The sequence below is a fragment of the Saccopteryx bilineata genome, chromosome 4 (genome assembly GCF_036850765.1).
Source record: "Saccopteryx bilineata isolate mSacBil1 chromosome 4, mSacBil1_pri_phased_curated, whole genome shotgun sequence".
Taxonomy (NCBI): Eukaryota; Metazoa; Chordata; class Mammalia; order Chiroptera; family Emballonuridae; genus Saccopteryx; species Saccopteryx bilineata.
The window spans coordinates 78,740,183-78,765,237 of record NC_089493.1 but is presented as its reverse complement, the minus strand read 5'-3'; the positions used below and the strand labels follow the sequence as shown (position 1 = coordinate 78,765,237).

Below are 25,055 nucleotides of genomic sequence, written 5' to 3'. Positions count from 1 at the left end.
CGGTGGATCCTGGTCGAGCGCATGCCGGAGTCTGTCTGACTGTCTCTCCCGGTTTCCAGCTTCACAAAAATACAAAAAACAAACAAAAAAAAACAACCCTGGGCTTGCCTGGTCAGGGCACAAATGGGAGTTGATGCTTTCTGCTCCTCCCTTCTCTCTCTCTCTCTCTCTCTCTCTCTCTCTCTCTCTCTCTCTCTCTCCTCTCTAAAATGAATAAAATAAAGTTTAAAAAAAAGTTTAAAGAGCCTGACCAGATGGTGGCGCAGTGGATAGAGCATCGGACTGGGATGTGGAAGGACCCAGGTTCGAGACCCCAAGGTTGCCAGATTGAGCGCAGGCTCGTCTGGCTTGAGCAAAAAGCTCACCAGCTTGGACCCAAGGTCACTGGCTCCAGCAAGGGGTTACTCAGTCTGCTGAAGGCCCGCGGTCAAGGCACATATGAGAAAGCAATCAATGAACAACTAAGAAGTCGCAACGCGCAACGAAAAACTAATGATTGATGCTTCTCATCTATCTCCGTTCCTGTCTGTCCCTGTCTATCTCTGCCTCTGTAAAAAAAAAAAAAAAAAAAAAAAAGTTTAAAGAATTTCAAATATTATCGCTTAAGGTTGAGAAGGAGGTTGGAGCATGCATATATATATAGAAAGCAATCAGTGAACAACTAAGTTGTTGCAATGAAAAACTGAGATGCTTCTCATCTCTCTCTGTTCCTGTCTTTATCTATCCCTCTCTCTGACTCTCTCTCTGTCCTTGTATATATATATACATCTCTTGATAGACCAAGAGCCCACAAGTTCTGTCCCAGTCTACTCTTTGTGTTGACTCTCAGAAACATAGTGTCTTAATATTTAGTGACTTTTTAATTTCAGCCCTCAATCTCTATAATCTGGCATGCTGATAAAAGCCCCATTTATATTACTTATATTAATCCCACCTGGTTATTCACTTTCTGATAAACTAATGTTTATATTGTTTACTAGCTGTTACTCTTCTTTCGAATTTTTTCTGAGGCCCATCTTATTAACAAAGAATACATGTAAATTAGTTTACTAAAGTAATAGATAATAAAAATGTATGCCTTGTTCCAAGAAAGATTTAACATAGCTTATTAATAAAGAGTAATTAATAAGATATAATAGCATAAATTGGAAATTGTGAGAACTTAAAGTGGAACCAAGAAAGGCACTTTGAGAACTAGCTCTTTGGTGTTCATAGATTTGTTCACCTTTTCAGTGTCTCTTACCAAAAGAATAGTAGTGCCCTTTCCTTGTCATTAATGATTAAGGTCTAAGGCAGGGTAGTCAACCTTTTTATACCTACCACCCACTTTTGTATCTCTGTTAGTAGTAAAATTTTCTAACCGCCCACCGGTTCCACAGTAATGGTGATTTATAAAGTAGGGAAGTAACTTTATAAAATTTATAAAGCAGAGTTACAGCAAGTTAAAGCATATAATAATAATTACTTACCAAGTACTTTATGTCAGATTTTCACTAAGTTTGGCAGAATAAATCTTTATAAAACAACTTACTATAGTTAAATCTATCTTTTTATTTATACTTTGGTTGCTCCGCTATCACCCACCATGAAAGCTGGAATGCCTACTAGTGGGCGGTAGGGACCAGGTTGACTACCACTGATTTAAGGCATTCTATATATGCCAAAAATGAATCCTCACACCTATTAAAAAAAGAGCCACTTTATAAAATCTCTCCTCTGCCTTTGTAGTTTTGAAACTTCCTCATTAATTTAATACGTAGAATAAATTAGAGAGGCCAGTATTATAGCCATATGCTACTTTGTTTTTGTATATAGAAAAATAAGATTGTATGAGTGAAACTCTATTCAAATAATCATTAAAAAGTTTTTGCCTGCCTGACCAGGTGGTGGCGCAGTGGATAGAGCGTCAGACTGGGATGTGGAGGACCCAGGTTCGAGACCCCGAGGTCGCCAGCTTGAGCGCGGGTTCATCTGGTTTGAGCAAAAAGCTCACCAGCTTGGACCCAAGGTCGCTGGCTCGAGCAAGAGGTTACTCGGTCTGCTGAAGGCCCATGGTCAAGGCACATACGAGAAAGTAATCAATGAACAACTGAGGTGTTGCAATGAAAAACTGATGATTGATGCTTCTCATCTCTCTCTGTTCCTGTCTTTATCTATCCCTCTCTCTCTGACTCTCTCTCTGTCCTTGTAAAAAATACACACACACACACACACACACAAAGTTTTTGCCTAACCTGTAGTGGCGCAGTGGATAAAGCATCAACCTGGAATGCTGAAGTCGTTGGTTTGAAACCCTGGGCTTGCCTGGTCAAGGCACATGTGGGAGTTGATGCTTCCTTCTCCTCCCCCCTCTTTCTCTTTCTCTCTCTCTAAATGAATAAATAATAATAAAAAGTTTTATTTGGCCCTGGCTGGTTGCCTCAGTGGATGGAGCATCAGTCAGTCATGCAGATGTCCCAATTTGATCCCTGGTCAGGGCACACATGAGAAGCGACCATCTGCTTCTCTTCTCCTCCCTCTCCCCCTTCTCTCTCTCTTCCCCTCTCACAGCCAATGGCTCAGTTGGTTTGAGCGTTGGTCCTGGGCACTGAGGATAGGTCAGTTGGTCTAAGTGTCGACCTCAGGCACTGAGAATAGCTTGGTTGATTTGAGCAGCAGTCCCAGATGGGGGTTGCTGAGTGGATCCTGGTGGGGGCACATGCAGGAGTATGTCTCTCTGCCCTCCTCTCACTTAAAAAAAAAAAAAAAAGAGTTTGATTTGTGTTATTGTTTGTAATAGCTATTTAAAAGTCACTTAAATATTCTGTTCTTCTTGCGATTTATACCAGTTTGAGTAGTAAATTCCATAGTAAAATTCTGGCTTTGGCTGATTTTTATTTCTATCAGTTACATCTAAAGCATAGGCCTTTTTTAAAATTATTTTTATCTTTTTATTCACTTTAGAGAGAGGAAGGAGAGAGAAAGAGAAAGGGAGGAGCAGGAAGCATCAACTCCCATATGCCTTGACCAGACAAGCCCAGGGTTTTGAACCAGTGACCTCAGTGTTCCTGATCGATGCTTTATCCTCTGTGCCACCATAGGTCAGGCACATAGGCTTTTACTTTTAAGAGGTCTGGATTTAGCTTTTTTTAAAAAAAATCAAGAAATGTAAATTCTTAAATAGCACTAAACTAAGGATTTATAATTGGCACCAATTTGGCCAAGATTGTTAGTTATTCATCATTGGTTGTCCAATTTAAAAATAATTTATGTCTTTCCTTCATGAAAGTTTTAATGTGAAATTCTAAAACTGACCAGCTGGAACTACTCTGGTTCAAGTAAGTGGGCAGCTAGAGTCTTAAGTACTGCCTATCAGCCTTCTTACTCTTCCATCCCTCATCAACCACCGAGCTGAAAAATCAAATAAAAGCATTTTGCTACTTGCTAACTGCTTAATGAAGATTTGTGGAAGTATCTGAACCGTTAAGAAAATTTTAATGTTAGTGGGCATTAAAATGCCACTTTTTCCAATGCCACATTGTTATGGATCAGAGCACAGATATTCTAGATCTAGCTCTATGTATGTATGAATCTATTATGGTAAGGGTGCAAGGGTCATCCTCAAGCTAACAAGCACTAATAATTAAAATGCTCTCTCTCCTGCTTTTCGGTGTCTTTCTGCACTCCTGACTCTTATATAGGACAAAGAACTTTGAGTCTGGTAAGGCCTACAAAGCAACATGGGGAGATGGCGGAGACAACTCTTCTAGCAATGTAGTGTCTAAGCAGCCAGGCCGAGTGACAAATGGTCAGCCTCAGCAAGCAACCACAGGAGCAGCCAGTGGTGGATACATTAAACGGTATGCCAGCTCCTCCCAATATTTTTTTCCCTTTTCCTAAATAAATGGCTCTCCGAGAAGGATGGGTATAGTTATACACGAATTCTAACTCATCAGTGAGAAATATTTATTCCATTTTTAAATGCATTTAAAAATCTGCCTTCTAAAAGAATGTTGACTATAATTATTGAGCTTCAATGATGGATGTTTCTTTATATTTTTCAGTACTTCCCAGATTACTGAAGTAAGCTATAAATAGGAAAATGTGTTTTAAAATGTATCCTGTAGAGCAGGAGTTGGCCAAATCCCTATAGTAGCTATAGAGTCAGATAATAAATATTTCAAACTTTCCAGGCCATACAATCTCTGTCCCAACTACTGAACTTTGTTGTTGTGGGGAGGTTTGTTAAAACACGGATTGCTGGGATCTACTTCCATTCTGTTTCAGTAGATCTGGAATGGAGCGTGAGAATTAGCATATTTCGTGTTTTAACAAGTTCCCGGATGATGCCGGGAATCACACTTTGTGAACCTCTGTCCAAGAGTTGTTTCTTTTTTTAGCAAGAGACAGGAAAGGAGAGAGAAGAGAAGCATCAACTTGTAGTTGTGGCACTTAAGTGTAGTTCATTGATTGCTTCTCATACGTTCCTTGACAACCCCTTTGCTCAAGCCAAGCCGGTGGCTTTAAGCCAGTGACCGTGGGATCATGTCAACGACCCCACACTCAAGCTGGTGAGCCCATACTCAAGCTGGTGACTTCAGTGTTTCAAACCTGGGACCTAAGCATCCTACGTTGATGCCTAGAGTTGTTTCTTAATTGTCTCATACATGGCTTTAAGATATTGTGTACTCTTTGATTAGTCTTCCAATTTTTACTATAGAATGTTTCTATTAATAGTACTCTACATTGCCTCGGGTCTACCACTTGCTGAAAGTCATTTTTTTGCTTATTTTTATGTAAACTAAATCCAGACTTAGTCCTTTTAGAATTCACCAAAAAATACTGAATTAACTTTGTGTGTGTGTGTGACAGTATAACAAATGATGCCAGAGAAGATGAAATGGAAGAGAACCTAACTCAAGTGGGCAGTATCCTAGGAAATCTTAAAAACATGGCCTTGGACATGGGCAATGAAATAGAAGCTCAAAATCGTCAAATAGATGGGATCACAAAAAAGGTAAACACTTCTTAGTGCCATAGGAAAATGAGACATCAATTACAGTGTTTTAGTAACGAATATTTGTGCTAGATACTTTGGGGAAGAACAATAGGATAAGATCCTACCCTCACTGGTATTAGAGTTTTGATAAGACGGCCAATTTTAACACATTGAAAAACAATATCTAAGTTCTTTTGTTCATAGCAATTGGTTCATTTTGAAGCCAAGACCTTGGAATGAAATGGTTTTATTTTATATTTCACACACGAAACTTAGACTCTCTAACCTTTGTGTGGGCTGCCTTTTATTTTTTTTACTTAAATGAGCAAGTTAGCTTTTGGAATTTAATTTTGTTAAATAACAAATTAATAATGAGTTCCTGAATCCTCATGTTAGTACAAATCAGTTCTGCAGAATGGTTCTTCTGGAATGGACACACAAAATAGAGTCCTGTGAGTAATGAAATAAGATAAATGCTTTATTTTATACTTTGCATAATATAAAGGATACTGCAAGTGAAACTGTGTTCAATATTTGGATGTCAAGCTTAAAATGGATTTCGTTGAGCTCAACAATATTTTCAATGCTTCATGTAGGTTTAAGCTACGTATTTACTCATCATTTTAATTCAGAGGTTGATGTAGATATGGTAATAAATAACATCTGTTCCAAAGATCTTAGGGAAGATTATTTCAGTCTTTTTGTGTTAGACCTAGGATAGTTCTAGTTGGCATTCTATGATTCAGTTCAGGATACTCTCACAAGGTCTAGACCAGTAGCAGAACAGAGCATTCTTATATTTCATTACATCCAAAATGACATTGATTATGTGTCCCAGTTTCAGACATGTTAAACTATGCAAAAAATGTTGTAGAATTCATGAAATACTGGAAAGTTCTGTTATAGCTTTGTCGTATTTATATACCCAAGTGTTTCCAGATGAATTTGATATGGTCAGTTCTTGCCCAAATTTTGTAATGTGAATTCAACTATTTCCTAAATTTTCTGAGTATATCAATTATTCCGAGTATATGAAATTTAACTTTTATTAGATCAACTTACCTTGTGAAGTAATGTTGATGTTTTTTTCTTTCTTTTCAGGCTGACGCCAACAAAGATCGTATTGATATTGCCAATGCCAGAGCAAAGAAACTCATTGACAGCTAAAGTGCTGCTGTACTTCTTTACCATTTATTCACTTGCCTAGCTCCTCCTTTAGTCATTGCCTGTTCGGAGTTTGAAATTTTAGTTCCACGTTTTTCTAATCAGGAGATAATGTGGAAGAAGGGCATGGAGTAACAACTCCTTTTTTTTTTTTCTTTTTCCCTTGAGGGTAGACTGCAGCTCAGCCTTCCTTCTAGTGTTTTCTTTCTCAGTTTATACTCTTACCTTGATTTTTATACATCATATATAGTGTTTTCACCGTCCTCATTTACCGTAGCAGGTTCTTCTGCTTTCAAGATATGGGAGCACTGCCAAAGACAGCCATGAAAAAGGAAGCTGGGGGCAGGGGTTGGGGAGTGCAAGGAAAAGCAAGAGATGAGAGGTGGTTACCTCAGTGAAACCTTTACGCCACAAAGCAAAAAGGTGCATAACCACAGTAAAGATCTAGTTGGGTTTAGAATTTAATTTAAGTTGCAGTTATTGCTAATTTAGGCTAGTACTTTCTTTTGGAGCTTTTATATGCAATATTTTTGTTCTATATCACAACTTTGCAACCTCCACTTGAGGAAAGAATTAGTTTTCTTAAAGTGAACTTAATTCCTGAACTCTTGGTGATTTATATATGTACAAATTCTGTGATCACATTTCATATTGTACCATACAGTAACACTTTGGACAGATGAATGGGTTTTTATTTTCATATTCTTAGTATCATGGTCCTAATTCAAGCCTGTTAACCTCAAAAATTTGTCATTAGTCTTTAAAGAAAAAATATGTAAATATGTATGTGTAACATGAGAATTTCTCTCTAAAACAGGGCTTAAATTTTTTGGGGAAACTTTGACAAAATATATCATGTGACTTCAAATTTACCTCAATGCCAAGAATTATGTTTAGATAGGAAATATAAACTTGTTTTGATCTCAGGTAGAAAAATCCTTAGATTGCTTTGAGTTTTATGTAGATTTAGACTTAAAAAACTAGAACTGTTTAACTAAAAGTGATTTGGAAAATTATGCCTTTGGTTTGATTATTGATGATTGCACTATCATTCTCTTAGCCTTTTGTATTGAACTGTGTTCAGAATCATACTTATTTAGATCCTGAACAGTGTTATAAGAATCTGATTGGTATTTGTCACCTTTATTTAAAAGCTAGCTCCTGCACACTTCACAGCTATTAATGTGAATTGGTTTCACCAATAACCATTGCTTGATCCTTAAAATTAAATTTTGTAACTAATGGAATCATTCTTTCAAATAGGTAAGAGTTTTCCTGTGACTATTTTGGATGTGTGTGATGGGGGGGGTCATTTCATCAGCTGTTATTTAACAAATTGAGTAAAGCAAAGGTCCATAAATTAAGAAACACTCCAACAGAAAGCTGCCTTTAGGCCTTTCTCCCATTTTACTGGAAATAATGAGGGGACTCCTATGATTTGTCATGTCGTGAGGCTCATTTTAATCATTACAAGTCTTTTATTCATTTGAGCTTAAATACACTAGTGACTGAAAGGAGGGAACTACAACCCACTTGAGAAGGTACAGTAAACACAGAATTTTCAAGGGCTGAAGAGGAAAATACAATATTTAAGGTGAGATTTGTTTAGGCCTTCTGTAATAGAAATGCTCCATGCCAACGAGCAGTTTGGCAGGTGATGGTACATATGTAAAGTAAGAAGGTATAAACACTGGGGATTGTGGTATACCTAGCTTCCCTTTCTAAAAACATTTCTTTTTTAAAAAAATTCTTTAACACTGTTATGGCTAAAGGAAATTGTTCTGAGGATACCAATAAGCTATCCTCACAGTATAAATGGTTAGAACTGTAAGCTTAGGCAAAAGTGTCTGGATTTACACTGTAGCTCTGCCACTTGCTGGGTGCTGAGTGACTATAAGCCCATTTCTGTGCCTGTTTCCTTGTCTGTAAATGGGGATCAACAATTCCCACCTCAGAGTTCTTGCAAACACTCAACATGGTAATGCATGAAAAGCACTTAGACTAGCGTCCAGCTAATGCAAGAGCTTAATAAGTGATAGCTGCTATTATCTCTAGAGTGGAGGTCTTTTTGGGTCAAGAATCCCTTTGTGAATGTGATGGAAGACAACACAGCCTATATTCATAGAGAAATAGACACAAAAACATGACTCATGTATAAATGGGACTTAAAAACCCATCCATGGATCTCAGGTTACAAACTTTTTTAAAGATTGTGCTGCTGAGAAAGAGGATAAGGTCATAAAAATTAGGCCCATAATACACTAGAAATAGAAGCTATTGATTTTTCGCCCACATTTTTGGAAACTTGTTTACATTATTTCTGAAAGGTAGTAACTGAAGTGGTTAACACCACTTTGCAGTCTGACCACTTGAATTCAAATTTTGGTTCAGTCATTTACTAGGTGTGTGACCTTGAGCATCTTAACGTATAACTAAGGAGTTAAAAAACAGTGTATCTCCTGTCCCGGTTGGTTGGCTCAGTGGTAGAGCGTCGGCCTGGCGTGCAGAAGTCCCGGGTTCGATTCCCGGCCAGGGCACACAGGAGAAGCGCCCATCTGCTTCTCCATCCCTCTCCCTCTCCTTCCTCTCTGTCTCTCTCTTCCCCTCCCGCAGCGAGGCTCCATTGGAGCAAAGATGGCCTGGGCGCTGGGGATGGCTCCTTGGCCTCTGCCCCAGGCGCTGGAGTGGCTCTAGTCGCAACAGAGCGACGCCCTGGAGGGGCAGAGCATCGCCCCCTGGTGGGCAGAGCGTCACCCCCTGGTGGGTGTGCCGGGTGGATCCCGGTCGGGCGCATGCGGGAGTCTGTCTGACTGTCTCTCCCCAGCTTCAGAAAAATACAAAAACAAAACAAAACAGTATATCTCCTTCTGAACTTAGTATTTTATTTATTGATTTTAGAGAGAGAAAGAGGGAGGGAGGGAGGAAGATCAGTCTGTTCCTATATGTGCCCTTACCAGGGATCAAACTTAAAATCTTTGTGTGTGGGGATGATGCTCTAACCAACTGAGCTACCCAGCCAAGGCCTTAGTTGTTTTGTTTTTTTTTAACAGCTCTATCTTTAAATTTCCAGTCTTATAATGGACAATGATCTTTATCCTCTATAGTTGTGCCTATTATTTTCTTGAGTTTTAATTCATCCTTTATTATCACTTCAATGCTAGATATTATGTCATTTGTGGATTGTGAATATCCCCTTAACTTAAATATCTACTTCCCTTGCCTGACCTGTGGTGGTGCAGTGGATGGGGCGTCGACCTGGAAATGCTGAGGTCGCCAGTTCGAAACCCTGGGTTTGCCTGGTTAAGGCACATATGGGAGTTGATGCTTCCAGTTCCTCCCCCCTTCTCTCTCCCTGTCTGTCTCTCCTCTCTCTCCCTGTGTCTCTCAAAATAAAATAAAAAATAATAAAAATAAATAAATATCTACTTCCCAGACATCGTATGCCCAAATATTCTCTAGTTATTTTTTTCATCCTTTTTAACTTGGTGTCTGGTCAAAGACTTTTATATAACATGCTAAATTCTATTTTAATCTTACAGATGAAATATATGACACCATTTATTGAGTGCTTACTGTGTTATGGGCACTATGCTAAATACCTTTTTATGTATCTTCTCACCATATCCTCCTAACATTCCTGAACTCAAAGCAGGAGCTATTGCCCATGAGAATAAATTGCTCTAATTCATAAAGCTATTAAATGACAGGCTTTAGCTTCAAACCAAAATATTTCTGACTCCAAAGCCTATAAGCTTATTCAGTATTCTACACTGCCAACCAAGCTCTAAAAGAATATAGGTGACTTAGGACTGGTGGCCACCAGAATGTGGGTTTCTAGAACCACAGATCAACCTGCTTTGTTTGTTCATATTTAAATCTAAATACTTATGTACTATAACTTTGGACATACTGCTTTACATAGTTCCTGCCCTGAGGTAGTTCAGTCTAGCAAGTGACAGATGGATACAGAATGTGAGAAGTGCTATTGAAACAGATGGAGGAGCCATTAATTCAGCTTAGAAAGGGGCTTAGACATAGGGAAGGAGCATGTTAGTAAGAGGGCATTTCTGACAGAGCAAACAATGTACTACACTTGATCTTAGCCAAAAGGCCAAGAAGCGATGAGCAAATAATAAATAATATAAAAGCAGTTAAAGGAGAGAGACATTGCATTTATGAATTTAAGGAGCAGAATAATCTGGTATGATTAGGCAGGTAAATGAGAGCGAAGAAAGGGTATCTGGAATAAGGCTGAGTCCACGTTGAGAAAGGTAGTAGTCGTTGATGGTCATACTTTTTAACCTCCAATTAGTAATTACATAGCTGAGACATTCAAGTTCAATTTATAAGTTCTGATTTATTAGATACGTACTGATAAAATAACTAGAGAAATGTTAATTGTTTCATCAATAAAGCAATAAGATTAAGCATTGAAAAATTTTTTTAAACTTAATGATAAACTAGTACTCCTATTCCTCCCCAAATTAAGAAACAAAATAACATGGGAAAAAGAATACCCAGACCATATTTAAGGTCAGAGAAACATCCTGTATAGATTAAATACTAGGTTCTTATGATCTCTTGACATAAAGGTCAAACTAGGTTTGTAAAATAAGAATTGTCAATACATGGTAAATAACAGCTCCTTGTCTAAAACAAAACTTCAGAAAATAACAGTGATAGCTTTTTAAATGTACATGTCAGTAACAATCTGAAACCATCTACCTTTGTACTCTCGGTTTCTCTTTTTTTGTGTGTGTGACACAGAGGGACAGATAGGAAGGGAGAGAGATGAGAAGCATCAATTCTTCATTGTGGCACCTTAGTTCATGGATTGCTTTCTCTTACGTGCCTTGACCGGGTGGCTACAGCAGACCGAGTGACCCCTTGCTCAAGCCAGTGTGACCTTGGGTTCAAGCTGGTGAGTTGTGCTCAAACCAGATGAGCCTACACTTAAGCCAGCGACCTCAAAGTTTTGAACCTGGGTCTTCTGCATCCCAATCCAATGCTCTAGCCACTGCCTGGTCAGGCTCAGTTTCTCTTAATAAGCATGGTTCCACTACCACAAAATGTGTATCAATCACATGAAGGCACTGCAGTACTCATACAACCAGAACATGAAACATTTCTTCCTAATCAGTTTTCTTTCAAACAAAGAGCCATTTACAGGTTAAAATTCTCCTTTTCTTTTAAAGGATGTACCTTTCTTCCATCGAAAAAGTTTACTGGCCCTGGCCGGTTGGCTCAGTAGTAGAGCATTGGCCTGGCGTGCAGAAGTCCCGGGTTTGATTCCCGGCCAGGGCACACAGAAGCGCCCATCTGCTTCTCTACCCCTCCCCCTCTCCTTCCTCTCTATGTCTCTCTCTTCCCCTCCCACAGCCGAGGCTCCACTGGAGCAAAGTTGGCCCGGGCACTGAGGATGGCTCCATGGCCTCTGCCTCAGGCGCTAGAATGGCTCTGATTGCAACAGAGCAACGCCCCAGATCGGCAAAGCATCACCCCCTGGTAGGCATGCCGGGTGGATCCCGGTCGGGTGCATGCGGGAGTCTGACTGCCTCCCCATTTCCATCTTCAAGGGAAAAAAAAAGAAAAAGTTTACTAAAAATTTTTTATTTACTGTATTCTCTCATTCAGAGAATAAACTTGATAAACATAGGTTGTCTTAAAATACTGTAGTAGTTTTTTGATAAGTAAATTGATTAGTAGAGTTCTAAGTACAAGAAGGGGGAAAGGATTACCAGAAATAAGATTATTTCTAACAAAGCTTCAGGAAAATCTTGATTATTAAAACCCCTTGTATCTTACAAGTTTTGCATATATGGTTTTAGCTTTTCAAGCACTCTACCAATAAGGCATCTGCAATAGTAAAGATTCGCTACTGCAGCCTTGGGGAGTATGTCTTAGTGTTGTATTGGTGCTTCTCTGACAAAGTACGCTTTCAGTAGAGACAGTCACATATTTATGTGTATCCTAAGTTCCAAATATAAATAGTATAATTGAACTGATGGGCTGGAATAAAACACAAGTTCTTAGATTAAGCATAGCAACCTCTTACAAGTTATTTGAATTTTATAAAAAATGTGAATGTTAACACACAAGAGGTGAGATGGCAGCTGCTTTTATGAAAGCTCACACATTGAAACTAAACAAGAAATTTTAAGCTGTGTGGAGCTATTTTATTACCAGGCAGCATCCCCTCATTGTATAAATAGCAACTAGCTTCTGGTTCCTGAAGGCCAAACTAATGTTGATTTTGAAGATCAACATTGTCCACTGCCCCATCTATGACTCCAAACAACTCTGTCTGTTGATTCCTTTTAGCTATTTGAGATAAGCCCTGAAAAGGAAAAAGATCAAATGCAATATAATCTCCTGGAGTATCAGCTCCTTACTGCAGATATCCTTGACCACAAGAGCCTTTGAGTCAGCCAGATTGCATCAGGTTCCAAATCAATGTCCTATAAGGATTCCCATGCTTGTGAAGAATGTCATGCAAACTTCTTCTTGGTGGCCGTGAACCTCTCCATGTACTAAAAATTAAAAATAAAAGAATATGTGGTGTTTTGGCATGAGCAAATACTATCCTGTTTGTTACTTAGGTTTTCATGTGGTTTTTTTTTTTTCATTTTTTTATTGGATAAGGTCCCTCATTTCCTACAAAGCTACCTATTCTAAATGCACATAGTTTTGGGATCTTCTAAATTTTTAATTCCTATTAAAATATAGGAAGCCTATCAAAAGACAAAGATGCTTTACAATACACTGTCTAAAGAAAAAGTCATCTTGGTACAATCCAATACCAGTAAATCTTGGAACAAGAATTTGTTTGATTCTTAGAACCCACCTCCAAAATGGGGAACAACTCCTGTGGACAAATAGGATTAGCCATGCAGCCTGTGGCTATAAACATTCATGTTGGTTAGTTCACCATTCTCTTCTCTGAAGCAGTGACTAGAAATGCAGAAGTACTTCAAAACATACCTTATCATAGCCTTCTAGTTCTCGAAGTTTCTTTATTTCAAAAAGGTTGCCTTCCACAGCAAGCAGACATATCTGGGAATCACTGAGGATGCTCTGTGGAAGCATGCTGAGCTCAAGACAGTTCTCTTCCAGGCGAAGAACTTTAAGGCGTGGACAGCAAGAGATCTTGACTGAGATCTGAGATATCTATTGAACAATAAAAACAAATAGCATGAGCACTGTAATGGTTTTCGGTTTGTTTGTTTGGTTTTTTTACTATTTTAAAACAACAAAAAAATTTGCTTGACTCTGTCCTAGTTCTCTTTTTACCACCATTTTCTCACTATTCAGAAGCCTGTCATCTAGTGTCTGTTAATACTCCACTTTTTTTTTTTTTTAAGAAAGTGACAGACAGGAAGGGAGACAGATGGGAGCATCAATTCATTGCAGCACTTTAGTTGTTCATTAGTTGCTTCACATAAGTGCCTTGGGGGGGGTAGCTCCAACTGAGCCAGTGACCCCTAGCTCAAGCCAGTGACCATGGTGTCATGTCTGTGATCTCATGCTCAAGCTGGCAACCTTGGGGTTTCGAACCTGGGTCCTCAGTGTCCCAGATTGATGCTCTACACACTGTGATACCACCTGGTCAGGCACTCCTGCACTTTTTGGGGCAGAAAACTTGCTTTTTGAAGGTAGTGGCTTTTTGGAAGTAAAATTTCCTGATAATAAAAACACTACTCTAGAAAATTTGAGAATCAAATTTTTAAAAGTTTAAAGAAAAGCTACCTGCAATTTACCACCATAAACATTTTGTTACATCAACTGCCAATCTTTGATTTGTACATAAATGATTATATTATCACTCATTGAAACTCCTTATTGTGTCTAAGTATAGGGTTTTTCTTCCTAAATTTTGAATTATTCCTGAGTTGGCTTCCCTTCTTGTTCCTATGGACATTTTTCAAGCAGTAGTCCCTGATACTTAATAGTTGGTCTTCTTTCTATACTTTCTCCTAAAGTTCACTCATTTTTTTATTATTAAATTTTTATGTGAAAGTAGAAGAGATAGTGAGACAGACTTCCACATGTGCCCCAACCAGGATTCACCTGGCAACCCATCTAGGGCCAATACTCGAATCAACCGAGCTATCCTCAGTGCCTAAGGCTGAGACTCAAACCAATCAAGCCACTGACAGCTGGAGGGGAAGAGGGAGAGAAGCAGATGGTTGCTTCACCTATGTGCCCTGACAGGGAATTGAAGCTGGAACGTCCATACACTCGGCTGATGCGTGCGCGCGCACGCTCTCTCTCTCTCTATACACACACACACTGAGCCAACTGGAGAGGGCCTCATTCATAAAGCCATCATTTCTGTTAAGATCTCAATTCTCTCACCTGTTCCATGCCCACATCTCCCAATTTTTAGTGCATTTCCATTTGTGCCATCATAATCAACTCAGCATGTCTATTCTCAGTAGCATCATTTTTTTAAGGCCCTCAAGCTCAATACCAAGCAATTATCTTTAATTCATTCAGCTCATTTGCCCATTAAATGTTCCAAGTCAACAAATATATTTACTCTGCATGGTATCATCTCAGACTATCACCTGGCAACTTTTTAGAAATGCAAACTCTCAAACCCCACCCCAGACTTACTGAATGAGAAACAATGAAAGTGGGGCCCAGCGATCTCTCAACAAGCTCTCCTGGTTATTCTGATGTACACTAAAATCTGAGAACCACTGATAAAGGCATTGGCATGTGTGAATGTGGAGGAGTAAGTGCTCAACTAATACTTGTTGCTTAACTTTTTTCCAAGTTTCCCCTCTGCCCAAATACTCAAAAATTTCTTTCCAAAATGCTCAAGAATATACAAGAATATTTAGTTAAAGATGAGGCTAACATCTTCAAAAACATACTGAATTTCAGCCCTGGCCGGTTGGCTCAGTGGTAGAGTATCGGCCTGGCTGCAGGAGTCCCGGGTTCGATTCCCAGCCAGGGCACACAGAAGAAGTGCTCATCTGCTTCTCCACCCCTCCCCCTCTCCTTTCTCTCTGTCTCTCTCTTCCCCTCCTGCAGCCAAGGCTCCATTGGAGCAAAGTTGGCCTGGGCGCTAAGGATGGCTCTGTGGCCTCTGCCTCAGGTGCTAGGATGGCTCTGGTTGCAACAGAGCGACGCCCCAGATGGGCAGAGCATTGCCCCCTGGTGGGCATGCTGTGTGGATCCTGGTCGGGCGCATGTGGGAGTCTGCCTCCCTGTTTCCAGCTTCAGAAAAATACAAAAACATAATTTCATAAATAATTTAAGATCACTACAATCTAAAATAGTTTTGTCCCAATAAAACTTTTTACAATAATTGGAATGTTCTATATCTATGCTGTTCAATATGGTAGCCATTTACCACATACAGGTTTTGTTTTGAAAGGCAAGGAGAGAGAGAGACAGATACATTGAGCTGCTCCTATATGTGCCCTGACCAGGGAATTGAACCAGCAACCTCCACACTCCAGGGCGATGCTCCAACCAACTGAGCTATGTGGCCAGGGTTGTCACATTATAGGTTTGTGGGGTTTTTTAAATAAGTGAGAGTTGGGGAGGTAGAGACAGACTCCCGCATGTGCCCTACCAGGATCCACCCAGCAAGCCCCCTACCAGGCAATGCTCTGCCTGTCTGGGCCGCTGCTCCCTTGCTCAGCAACTGAGCTATTTTATATTTTAGCACCTGAGGAGAGGCCATGGAGCCATCCTCAGCGCCCAGGGCCAACTTTGCTCAAACCATTCAAACCATTTGAGCCATGGTTGCAGGAGGGGAAGAGAAAGAGAGGCAAGGGTAGAGAAGGGGTGGTGAAGCAGATGGTCACTTTTCCTGTGTGCCCTGACCAGGAATTGAACCCAGGACTTCCACACACCAGGTTGATGCTCTACCATTGAGCCAATAGGCCAGGGCTACGTATGGTTTTTTGTTTTGTTTTTTTAATTTTTTATTTATTCATTTTAGAGAGGAGAGGGAGAGACAGAGAGAGAGAAGGGGGGAGGAGCTGGAAGCATCAACTCCCATATGTGCCTTGACCGGGCAAGCCCAGTTTCGAACCAGAAACCTCAGCATTTCCAGGTCGATGCTTTATCCACTGCACCACCACAGGTCAGGCCCACGTATGGTTTTTAAGCACTTAAAATATAGCTTGTGGCAACTGAGGAACCGAGTATTTTAAAATTTATTTTTAGGTGGAGAGAGACAAACATCAATTTGTAGCTCCACTTATTTATGTATGCATTGGTTGATTCTTCTTTTTCTTCTTCTTCGTATTTTTCCAAAGTTAGAAGTGGGGAGGCAGTCCGATAGACTCACGCATGTGCCCCACCGGAATCCACTGGCATGCCCACCAGGGGGCAATACTCTGCCCATCTGGGGTGTTGCTCTGTTGCAGCCAGAGCTATTCTAGTGCCTGAGGCAGAGGCCATGGAGCCATCCTCAGTGCCCAGGCCAACTTTGCTTCAATGGAGCCTTGGCTGCCAGAGGGGAAGAGAGAGAGAGGAAGGAGAGGGGGAAGGGTGGAGAAGCAGATGGGCGCTTCTCCTATGTCTCCTGGCCGGGAACCAAACCTGGGACTTCCACATGCCAGGCTGTTGCTCTACTGCTGAGCCAACCAGCCAGGGCCTCATTGGTTAATTCTTGTAAGTTTCCTGATCGGGGATCTAACCCACAACCTTGGCATATTGGGACAATGCTCTAACACCAACTGAGCTACCTGGCCAGAGCTGAATTTTTTTTTTTTGGTATTTTTCTGAAGTTGGAAATGGGAAGGCAGTCAGACTCCTGCATGTGCCCGACCCGGGATCCACCCGGCACGCCCACCAGGGGGCGATGCTCTGCCCATCTGGGGCGTCGCTCTGTTGCAACCAGAGCCATTCCAGCACCTGAGGCAGAGGCCACAAAGCCTTCCTCAGCGCCTGGGCCAACTTTGCTCCAATGGAGCCTTGGCTGTGGGAGGGGAAGAGAGAGACAGAGAGGAAGGAGAGGGGGAGGGGTATAGAAGCAGATGGGCGCTTCTCCTGTGTGCCCTGGCTGGGAATCGAACCCGGTACTCCTGCACGCCAGACCAACGCTCTACCACTGAGCCAACTGGCCAGGACCCAGAGCTAAATTTTTAATTTAAATGAGTTTTAATAGTCCCATGTGGCTAGTGGCTACTGTATTGGACTATACATCTAGAAGCACATACACTAAAAAAACTAAAGGCCCTGACCTATGGTGGCGCAGTGGATAAAGCATTGACCTGGAGCGCTGAGGTTGCCAGTTTGAAACCCTGAGCTTGCCTGGTCAAGGCACATATTGGAGTTGATGCTTCCTGCTCCTCCCCCCTTCTCTTTTTCTCTCTAAAAAATAAAAAAATAAAATAAATATAAATAAAAAGGCCATCTAGTCTATGTTTAATGTTTCATCATCTGTGCCTTATTTCCAAAACAAAGATTTGGTTCTTCAGTCAGAAAATAACCAACAAGTTCTTAAATAATGAAAACAAATTTGAAATATTAGAATCAAAGCTGTCCAACAATGAAATGAGCTATCTTCAGAAAGCCTATCACTGACTTTTTTATCTTTTTTAGCGAGTGAGACAGACAAGCAGGGACAGACGGAGATGAGAAGCACCATCTTGTTGTGGATCTTTAGTTGTTCATTGATTGCTTTCTCATATGTGCCTTGACTGAGAGGCTTTAACTGAGCCAGTGATCAATTGCTCAAGCCAGTGACCTTGGGCTCAAGCCAGCAACTTTGGGCTTCAAGCCAGTAACCTTTGGGCTCAAGCCTGCATCCATGGGGTCATGTCTATGGTCCCACGCTCAAACCAGCAACACTGAGCTCAAGCCAGATGAGCCCGCATTCAAGCTGGTCACCTCCGGGATTTGAACTTGCGCCACCGCCTGGTCAGACTCACTGACTGTTTCTTATCAAAAGCAGGACACATGCTTGAAAAGAGGTAAAAAAAGGACACCTCTGATATCCAACTCTGAGAACCTATGAATGTAAGTTGCTCTTCCAGTCTACCTGATAGTGCTCCATGCTAGATGACTAGAGTCATGCTTGAGGAATATCTGAAGAACTCTTCAAGATTTGTAAGACAGTAGTTTAAATTTTTATATTACCACCCCGCAACCCATCCCACTTTCCTAAAAATACCTACACAAAAAACACAACCAGTGTCTCAACTAACTCCACAGACCTTAGCCTTTGAAATTAGTCCAGCCCATAGACTATATACCTCTCACCCAGCTTCTGATGTCCAGCTCCATGATTACAGCTTAGAGAAGAAAAATGGTTAAATGACTGTACACTCATATATATATATATATAATGTAGAAAAAAAACCCTTAAGCTCTGGACCTGGTTCTGGTTGAGGTTGAGTTCAATGGCCTGCAGCTCCCCCACGATGTCAGGCACACTCCTAATCTGATTCTTGGAGAGATCCACCACATCTAGGTGTGGTAGGCTACAAAGTTGGGGTGGCAGTACTCGCAGCTGGTTCCCAGAAAGGCTTAGGGTCTTGAGGGCTGACAGTTGCCCAAAAGTAGATGGCAGCTCTTTCAAGTGATTGTTGTTTAGGCTTAATGTCTCTAGTTTTTTCAGATTGCATAACTCATCAGGAAGAACAGCTGGCAAAGACAAAAAAACAGAAACCTGAATGTGATACAGTTGGAAGACACCTTTGATAACATTTATAAAAACTATATGGCAGCCTGCTATGATTCTTGTTAATATACACAGAATTCCCACAGGGTGTGCCATTTCTTACTAACATAATCTTCAGAAGGTAAGGGTGCCATCAAAAATGCAGGAAAGCATTTCTGTGTATATTCTGTATATGAGCCTCCCCATAATCTGATGGAAATTTTATGGGATTTGGAATGCCCTCCCCTTCAATCCCCCCATCCAAAGCATCTCAGTACCAATCATTATACTACAAGAGGTTTGTAGATGTAATTACAAGAGATAGAAAACTTAAAAGGTCTCTGACGTTCTCCTGCGTCTTAAGCAATATGAACGGTTTCATAACAAAAATCAGCTTGTAAGAGGGCACCACCCTTCTTAACAGCAGTAAAAGCTTTCCCAGACGCAAATGCCATACTCAGTTTGTTGTTGTTCAAGGAGAGGCTCTTCAACAGAGTGAACTTCCCTATAATCATAGGCGGCAGGCTCTCGATCTTGTTGTTGGATAAGTCGATGGTCCTGAGATTGCTCGTCAGCTTCTGCAACTCTGAAGGAAACTGGAGAGAAGAGTTCAAAGTGCGGAGAATCCCTCATGGAATCAACTTCACCATCCCCACCATCCTTCTCCCACTAAATTCCCTGGTCGGGTGCCTCTCAGTCTCACCTCAGTTAGCCCACGGTCTTTAAGCTGAAAGACACCCGTTTTCTGAGCGGTTTCCACATGAGCGCGGAGGGCACTGTTTCCCATCCTGGAGCCGTGGCTCAGGTGCCTGCAGGAAGGAAGTGCAGCTGTAACTGCTCGGTCCAGGCACCCAAACACGCCGTGGCCTCTGTGCCGGGTCTCCTGCCCCAGCAGTCGCCTCCTGCAGACCTCTGGATCTTGGGAGCCAGCCCAAGACTGACAAGAAAGAAAGGGAAGAACAGACGCCCGACCACTAGCCCCTGCCGTTTTAGCAACTGTTCCGAGGCTGGAGGGCGCTAGGAGCCTACGGAGGATCAGGGGTTCCGGGACTTGACCCCTACCCCCTCAGCTCACAGTTGGCTGTGATGAGAAAGACCCGGGATGCACTCACCAGAGATGCGTTCCCGGGCTTCCGCCTGAGCAGAAACTCCCCGTGACGTCATCTAGCCGCGCGGCGCATTCGATTCATTCCCAGCGCCACTGGGGAAGGTGGATCTTGGCCATGGCTGCGGCCAACCCTTGGGACCAGGCGTCTACACCAAACGCTGCCGGGCTACTGCTGGGCCATTTCGTAACTTCGGGGATAGTCACTCAGGTACGTAAGTGGCGACAGCGTCATTAAATTGGTGCCCAAGGCACCGACAGAAGGTGGCTGTGAAGTGGTGGTGTTGGCTGGGGGCTCTACTATAGCAGAGGCAGATGGAGCCGGTTCTAGGCAACAGCAGATACGGTTCTGCACTGGGTTCTGCGAATGCAAGGCTCTGAAGACACTGCTCACAAAAATGAGGGGATCTGGGAACGTGCAGATACTCCAGTACTTATAGCCTTTTATATTGTTCATTTTCACCAATGAAATAAAAGTTGGTTTTGCATCTCATTTGTATAATCAACTTTCTTTGACTTGTCTTTGCTTTTCTGATGTTCTTGTTTAATTTAAAAAAATCAAATGCTTTCTTTCTTTTTTTTTTTTTCTTTTTTTTTCATTTTTCTGAAGCTGGAAACAGGGAGAGACAGTCAGACAGACTCCCGCATGCGCCCGACCGGGATCCACCCGGCACCCCCACCAGGGGCGACGCTCTGCCCACCAGGGGGCGATGCTCTGCCCATCCTGGGCGTCGCCATGTTGCGACCAGAACCACTCTAGCGCCTGGGGCAGAGGCCACAGAGCCATCCCCAGCGCCCGGGCCATCTCTGCTCCCATGGAGCCTTGGCTGCGGGAGGGGAAGAGAGAGACAGAGAGGAAAGCGCGGCGGAGGGGTGGAGAAGCAAATGGGCGCTTCTCCTGTGTGCCCTGGCCGGGAATCGAACCCGGGTCCTCCACACGCTAGGCCGACGCTCTACCGCTGAGCCAACCGGCCAGGGCTAAATGCTTCTTTTTTTTATCGCTTCATATTCATTTTGAATTGTCTCCTAGTTTTTGTGAGCAGTATGGATTGTGATTCGAGTAGACGGTGTTTCAGGTGTCTGAGGCAAGTTATACCGGGTCAGTTCGTGGGAGAAAATAAAGACCGATGTTTCCCCCTGTTTTTGTTTTGTTTTGTTTTTCTTCAATCCAGTTGTAGATACCGTCAATAGACTGTAATGGGTGACGTGTTGGGAAAACGGCTAGCTAGTTAAAACGTTATGTTCCCAAACAACGCCCGTTTGTGTGAGGTATTGAAGTATGTATATTAACAGCAGGAGGCGCTAGATACGAGAGAGCACCAGGGGAAGCGCGCGTCTTTAAAGGCCCCTCAAAAAGAAGTATTGTCAAAAAAGACCCAAAAGACCTTGTAACAGGAACAGATTATTTTGAGAAGGAGAGAGGAGCCCAAGGGGTGGTGGAAGAGTCATTAGAGAACTATATTGTCTTACAGTAGAATTGAAGAAACTAAGGCCTAAGGAGACCAAGAAATTTGTCCAAGGTCATTCAACGAGTGAAGGAGAATTATATTCCAGAGCTTTCCTTTTTCTGACATACTGTTTCATCTGTAAGATGAGCTATGATAGATGGAACTGTGACACTATCTTGAAAGAGTTTAAGTTTCTGTTGAACTCTTCTAAATTACCTGAAGACCTGCTAACAAGATCTTATGGACTGGGGAGGACAAGCAGTAGTAAAGAATGCAGTCAGCCTGACCAGGCGGTGGCGCAGTGGATAAAGCGTCGGACTGGGGTGCGGAAGACCCCAGGTTCGAGACCCGAGCTCACCAGCTTGAGTGCGGGCTCATCTGGTTTGAGCAAAAAGCCCACCAGCGTGAACCCAAGGTCGCTGGCTCCAGCAAGGGGTTACTCAGTCTGCTGAAGGCCCGTGGTCAAGGCACATATGAAAAAGCAATCAATGAACAACTAAGGTGTTGCAACGCGCAATGAAAAACTAATGATTGATGCTTCTCATCTCTCTCTATCCCTCTCTCTGACTCACTCTCTGTCTCTGTAAAAAAAAAAAAAAAAAAAAGAATGCATTGGAAAGTAGGCAAAACATAACCACATCAGTCACCAGTTCAATCTCTGGTGAGAAAATTTTAGATATTGATAAGTGAGCTGTTTGTTGGCGTATAGTGGTTGTTTTGGGGAGGATATTCCTAGTGTCCTTCAAGTAACACTAATTAGATAGTTACATTTTTTGCCTAGGTAAGATCTGCCAATCCATAGCTTCTTAAGACAATCTGACAATCCTATGGCACAGCTAATCCGAATAAAGAATCTTTATAGATTTGTAGCATGATTATACTTTAAGCAAACTTTACATATGAAAACCTACTTTTATTACAAGGGCTTAGCATAGATTCTTTCAAATGGTACATTATATGATCCCTTTAAACAGTCTATTCCTTGCCTGACCAGGCAGTGGCGCAGTGGATAGAGCATAGGACTGGGATGCTGAGGACCCAGGTTCGAGACCCCAAGGTCGCCAGCTTGAGCACAAGTTCATCTGGTTTGAGCAAAGCTCACCAGCTTGGACCCAAGGTCACTGGCTCAAGCAAAGGGTTACTCAGTCTGCTGAAGGCCCATGGTCAAGGCACATATGAGAAAGCAATCAATGAACAACTAAGGTGCCGCAATAAAAAACTAATAATTGATACTTCTCATCTCTCTCCGTTCCTGTCTGTCCCTATCTGTCCCTCTCTCTGACTCTCTCTTTGTTTCTGTAAAAAACAAAAGAAAACAAAGTCTATTCCTTAAGTGCATCGTCCCATTTGTATTAAAAATTAAAATTAAGGCCTGACCAGGTGGTGGCGCTGTGGATAGAGCGTCGGACTGGGATGCGGAAGGACCCAGGTTCGAGACCCAGAGATCACCAGCTTGAGCGCGGGCTCATCTGGCTTGAGCAAAAAGCTCAGCAGCTTGGACCCAAGGTCGCTGGCTCCAGCAAGGGGTTACTCCGTCTGCTGAAGGCCCATGGTCAAGGCACATATGAGAAAGCAATCAATGAACAACTAAGAAGTCGCAACGCACAACGAAAACCTGATGATTGATGCTTCTCATCTCTCTCTCCATTCCTGTCTGTCTGTCCCTGCCTATCTCTGCCTATGTAAAAAAAAAAAAATTAAAATTAAGAGTATTTTTTTAAATTGTGATATAAAATTCTTCTAGAAAACATAGCTTGTTTGAGCTTTGTTGTGTTTTGATATATCAATTGGAGAATGATTCAGTGAAAGAAAGGTAGAGTTAACTCTGTAGGGTAATATGCTTTCTTTTATGCTTCAGTGGCCATATATTCTGGTTATTTTTTGGGCAAGCTTGAATGAGTCATGACAACTTGATCAAAGCTCCCTCTACTGGCAATGCAAAGATGAGGATCTGGACCTAGAAAAGACCTAGACTCTACTATTTTTACATATTATCTATATATTACTTATATATTAGGGCTAAGTCACAGTCCTCAAATAGTTAGAATTTTTATTTACTAGAGGAATTTGGCTTCTCTTTTATTCCTCTTTCCTTTTTGTCTTTCCCTTTCTTGAACATTCTTAGTTTCCCTCTGGTTTCTATCACAAGTTCTTGGCTAAGCTCCATTACCCTATTGTTGAACCTAACAGTTTACTAGTTTGCAAATTTGCAACTAAGATTAGTATATACATATGGAGGGATAGAAAGATAGCAGAGAATGAATAGGTTACAATGAGAAATGGGAGAGTTTTACTTTCATTTACCTTCTACCTAAGAGCAAAATGAAAAGTAAAAGAGGCTATGATGGAAATGCACTGGATTAGATGTGTTCTCATTTCAACCCTGATGCACACTGGCAGTGTGAGGTTGGACTAACGCTTAACCTTTTCAATTTTCAATTTTGTCATCAGTAGAATATCTTATGTTATCTGTCTCAGTGAATGGCATAACAATCTGTTCAGTCACCTGAAGCAGGATCCTTGGAGTCAGTATTAACTTGACTTTAACTCTCACTACCCATATTACCTAGGATCTTCCCATGGATTCATACCTCTGCCTTCTTTCCTTTTTAACTGCTAATGGCCTATTACACATTCTCATCTTCTTACCTGGAATGCTAAAGCAGACACTTGTCTAAATATACAAACTTTGGCCCTGGCTGGTGGGCTCAGTGGTAGAGCGTTGACCTGGCATCCAGGAGTCCCGGGTTCGATTCCTGGCCAGGGCACACAGGAGAAGCGCCCATCTGCTTCTCTGCCCCTCCCCCCCTCCTTCCTTTCTGTCTCTCTCTTCCCCTCCCGCAGCCGAGGCTCCATTGGAGCAAAGTTGGCCCGGGCAGTGAGGATGGCTCCATGGCCTCTGCCTCAGGCACTAGAATGGCTCTGGTCGCAACAGAGCAAAGCCCCAGATGGGCAGAGCATCGCCCCCTGGTGGGCTTGCTGGGTGGATCCTGGTTGGGCACATGCGGGAGTCAGTCTGTCTGGCTCCCCGTTTCCAACTTCAGAAAAATACAAAAAAAAATTAAAAATTTAAAAAAAAAATCCAAACTTCCCTTCACCCCTCCACTAGGTTTTTGTATGTTTGTTTATATTGTTGGCTAGTTATCAGAATTTTGTTTTTTAGCAAGAGATATAGATAGGGACAAACAGAGAGTAAGGAAGAGAGATGAGAAGCATCAGTTCTTTGTTGCGGCACCTTAGTTGTTCATTGATTGCTTTCTCATATATGCCTTGACTGAGGGACAGAGCAAGTGGCCCCTTTGCTCAAGCTAGCAACTTTAGGCTCACGACCGTGGGCTTCAAGCCAGTGACCTTTGAGCTCAAAACCAGTGATCATGGGGTCATGTCTATGATCCCATGCTCAAGCCGGGGATGCTGCGCTTAAGTGGGTAAGCCTGCACTCAAGCTAGTGAGCCCGCTCTCACACCAGGGTTTTGAACCTAGGTCCTCTGCATCCCTTGTCGGTACTTGATCCACTGCACCACCGCTTCATCAGACCAGAGTTTTCTTTATTATTGTAGTCAAATATACATAACATAACATTTATCATTTAAACCGTGTTAAAGCACAGTGGTACCTTGAGATATGAATTTAATTCGTTCTGTAACCGAGCTCCTAAGTCAGTCAACTCGTATATCAAACTGTTGATACAGGACCTGTGCGCCAATGCACCAACTAGCAGCAGCTCCCGAA

At 41.9% G+C, this 25,055-nt stretch overlaps 3 protein-coding genes across 6 annotated transcripts in view; 2 read left to right on the top strand and 1 right to left on the bottom strand.

The window, feature by feature from the left end:
- Positions 1–7,155, top strand: part of SNAP23 (synaptosome associated protein 23) — a 50,035-nt gene extending 42,880 nt beyond the window's left edge. For all 3 annotated transcript variants that reach the window (XM_066276961.1, XM_066276959.1, XM_066276960.1), the window contains 3 exons: positions 3,681–3,839; positions 4,852–4,996; positions 6,080–7,155. In XM_066276961.1, coding sequence (XP_066133058.1) covers positions 3,681–3,839; positions 4,852–4,996; positions 6,080–6,145 — 370 coding nt within the window. In that variant the 3' untranslated portion in view covers positions 6,146–7,155. The remainder of the gene's footprint in view (positions 1–3,680; positions 3,840–4,851; positions 4,997–6,079) is intronic.
- Positions 6,313–19,999, bottom strand: LRRC57 (leucine rich repeat containing 57). 2 transcript variants are annotated; one of them, XM_066276957.1, is made up of 6 exons: positions 19,883–19,999; positions 19,474–19,579; positions 19,228–19,366; positions 18,486–18,754; positions 13,124–13,309; positions 6,313–12,672 (listed from the first exon to the last, which is right to left on the bottom strand). In XM_066276957.1, exons 2-6 carry the CDS (start codon positions 19,555–19,557, stop codon positions 12,631–12,633), a joined length of 720 nt encoding a protein of 239 aa, XP_066133054.1. In that variant the 5' UTR covers positions 19,558–19,579; positions 19,883–19,999; the 3' UTR covers positions 6,313–12,630. The 2 variants fall into 2 exon arrangements, with proteins under 2 accessions (XP_066133054.1, XP_066133055.1); XM_066276958.1 differs by lacking the exon at positions 19,883–19,999 and having other exon boundaries at positions 19,474–19,687.
- The window catches only part of HAUS2 (HAUS augmin like complex subunit 2), a 17,172-nt gene continuing 12,086 nt past the window's right edge, over positions 19,970–25,055 (top strand). Inside the window, exon 1 of the mRNA XM_066276962.1 lies at positions 19,970–20,086. Coding sequence (XP_066133059.1) covers positions 19,994–20,086 — 93 coding nt within the window. The 5' untranslated portion in view covers positions 19,970–19,993. The remainder of the gene's footprint in view (positions 20,087–25,055) is intronic.

Coding starts and splice junctions, on each gene's coding strand:
- LRRC57 (XM_066276957.1), bottom strand. CDS start 19,557: ATGGGAAACAGTGCCCTCCGCGCTCATGTGGAAACCGCTCAGAAAACG. Junction 13,310..18,485: donor TCAACCTCAACCAGAACCAG/GTCCAGAGCTTA, acceptor ATTGTTCAATAG/ATATCTCAGATCTCAGTCAA. Junction 12,673..13,123: donor AACTAGAAGGCTATGATAAG/GTATGTTTTGAA, acceptor TTTAATTTTTAG/TACATGGAGAGGTTCACGGC.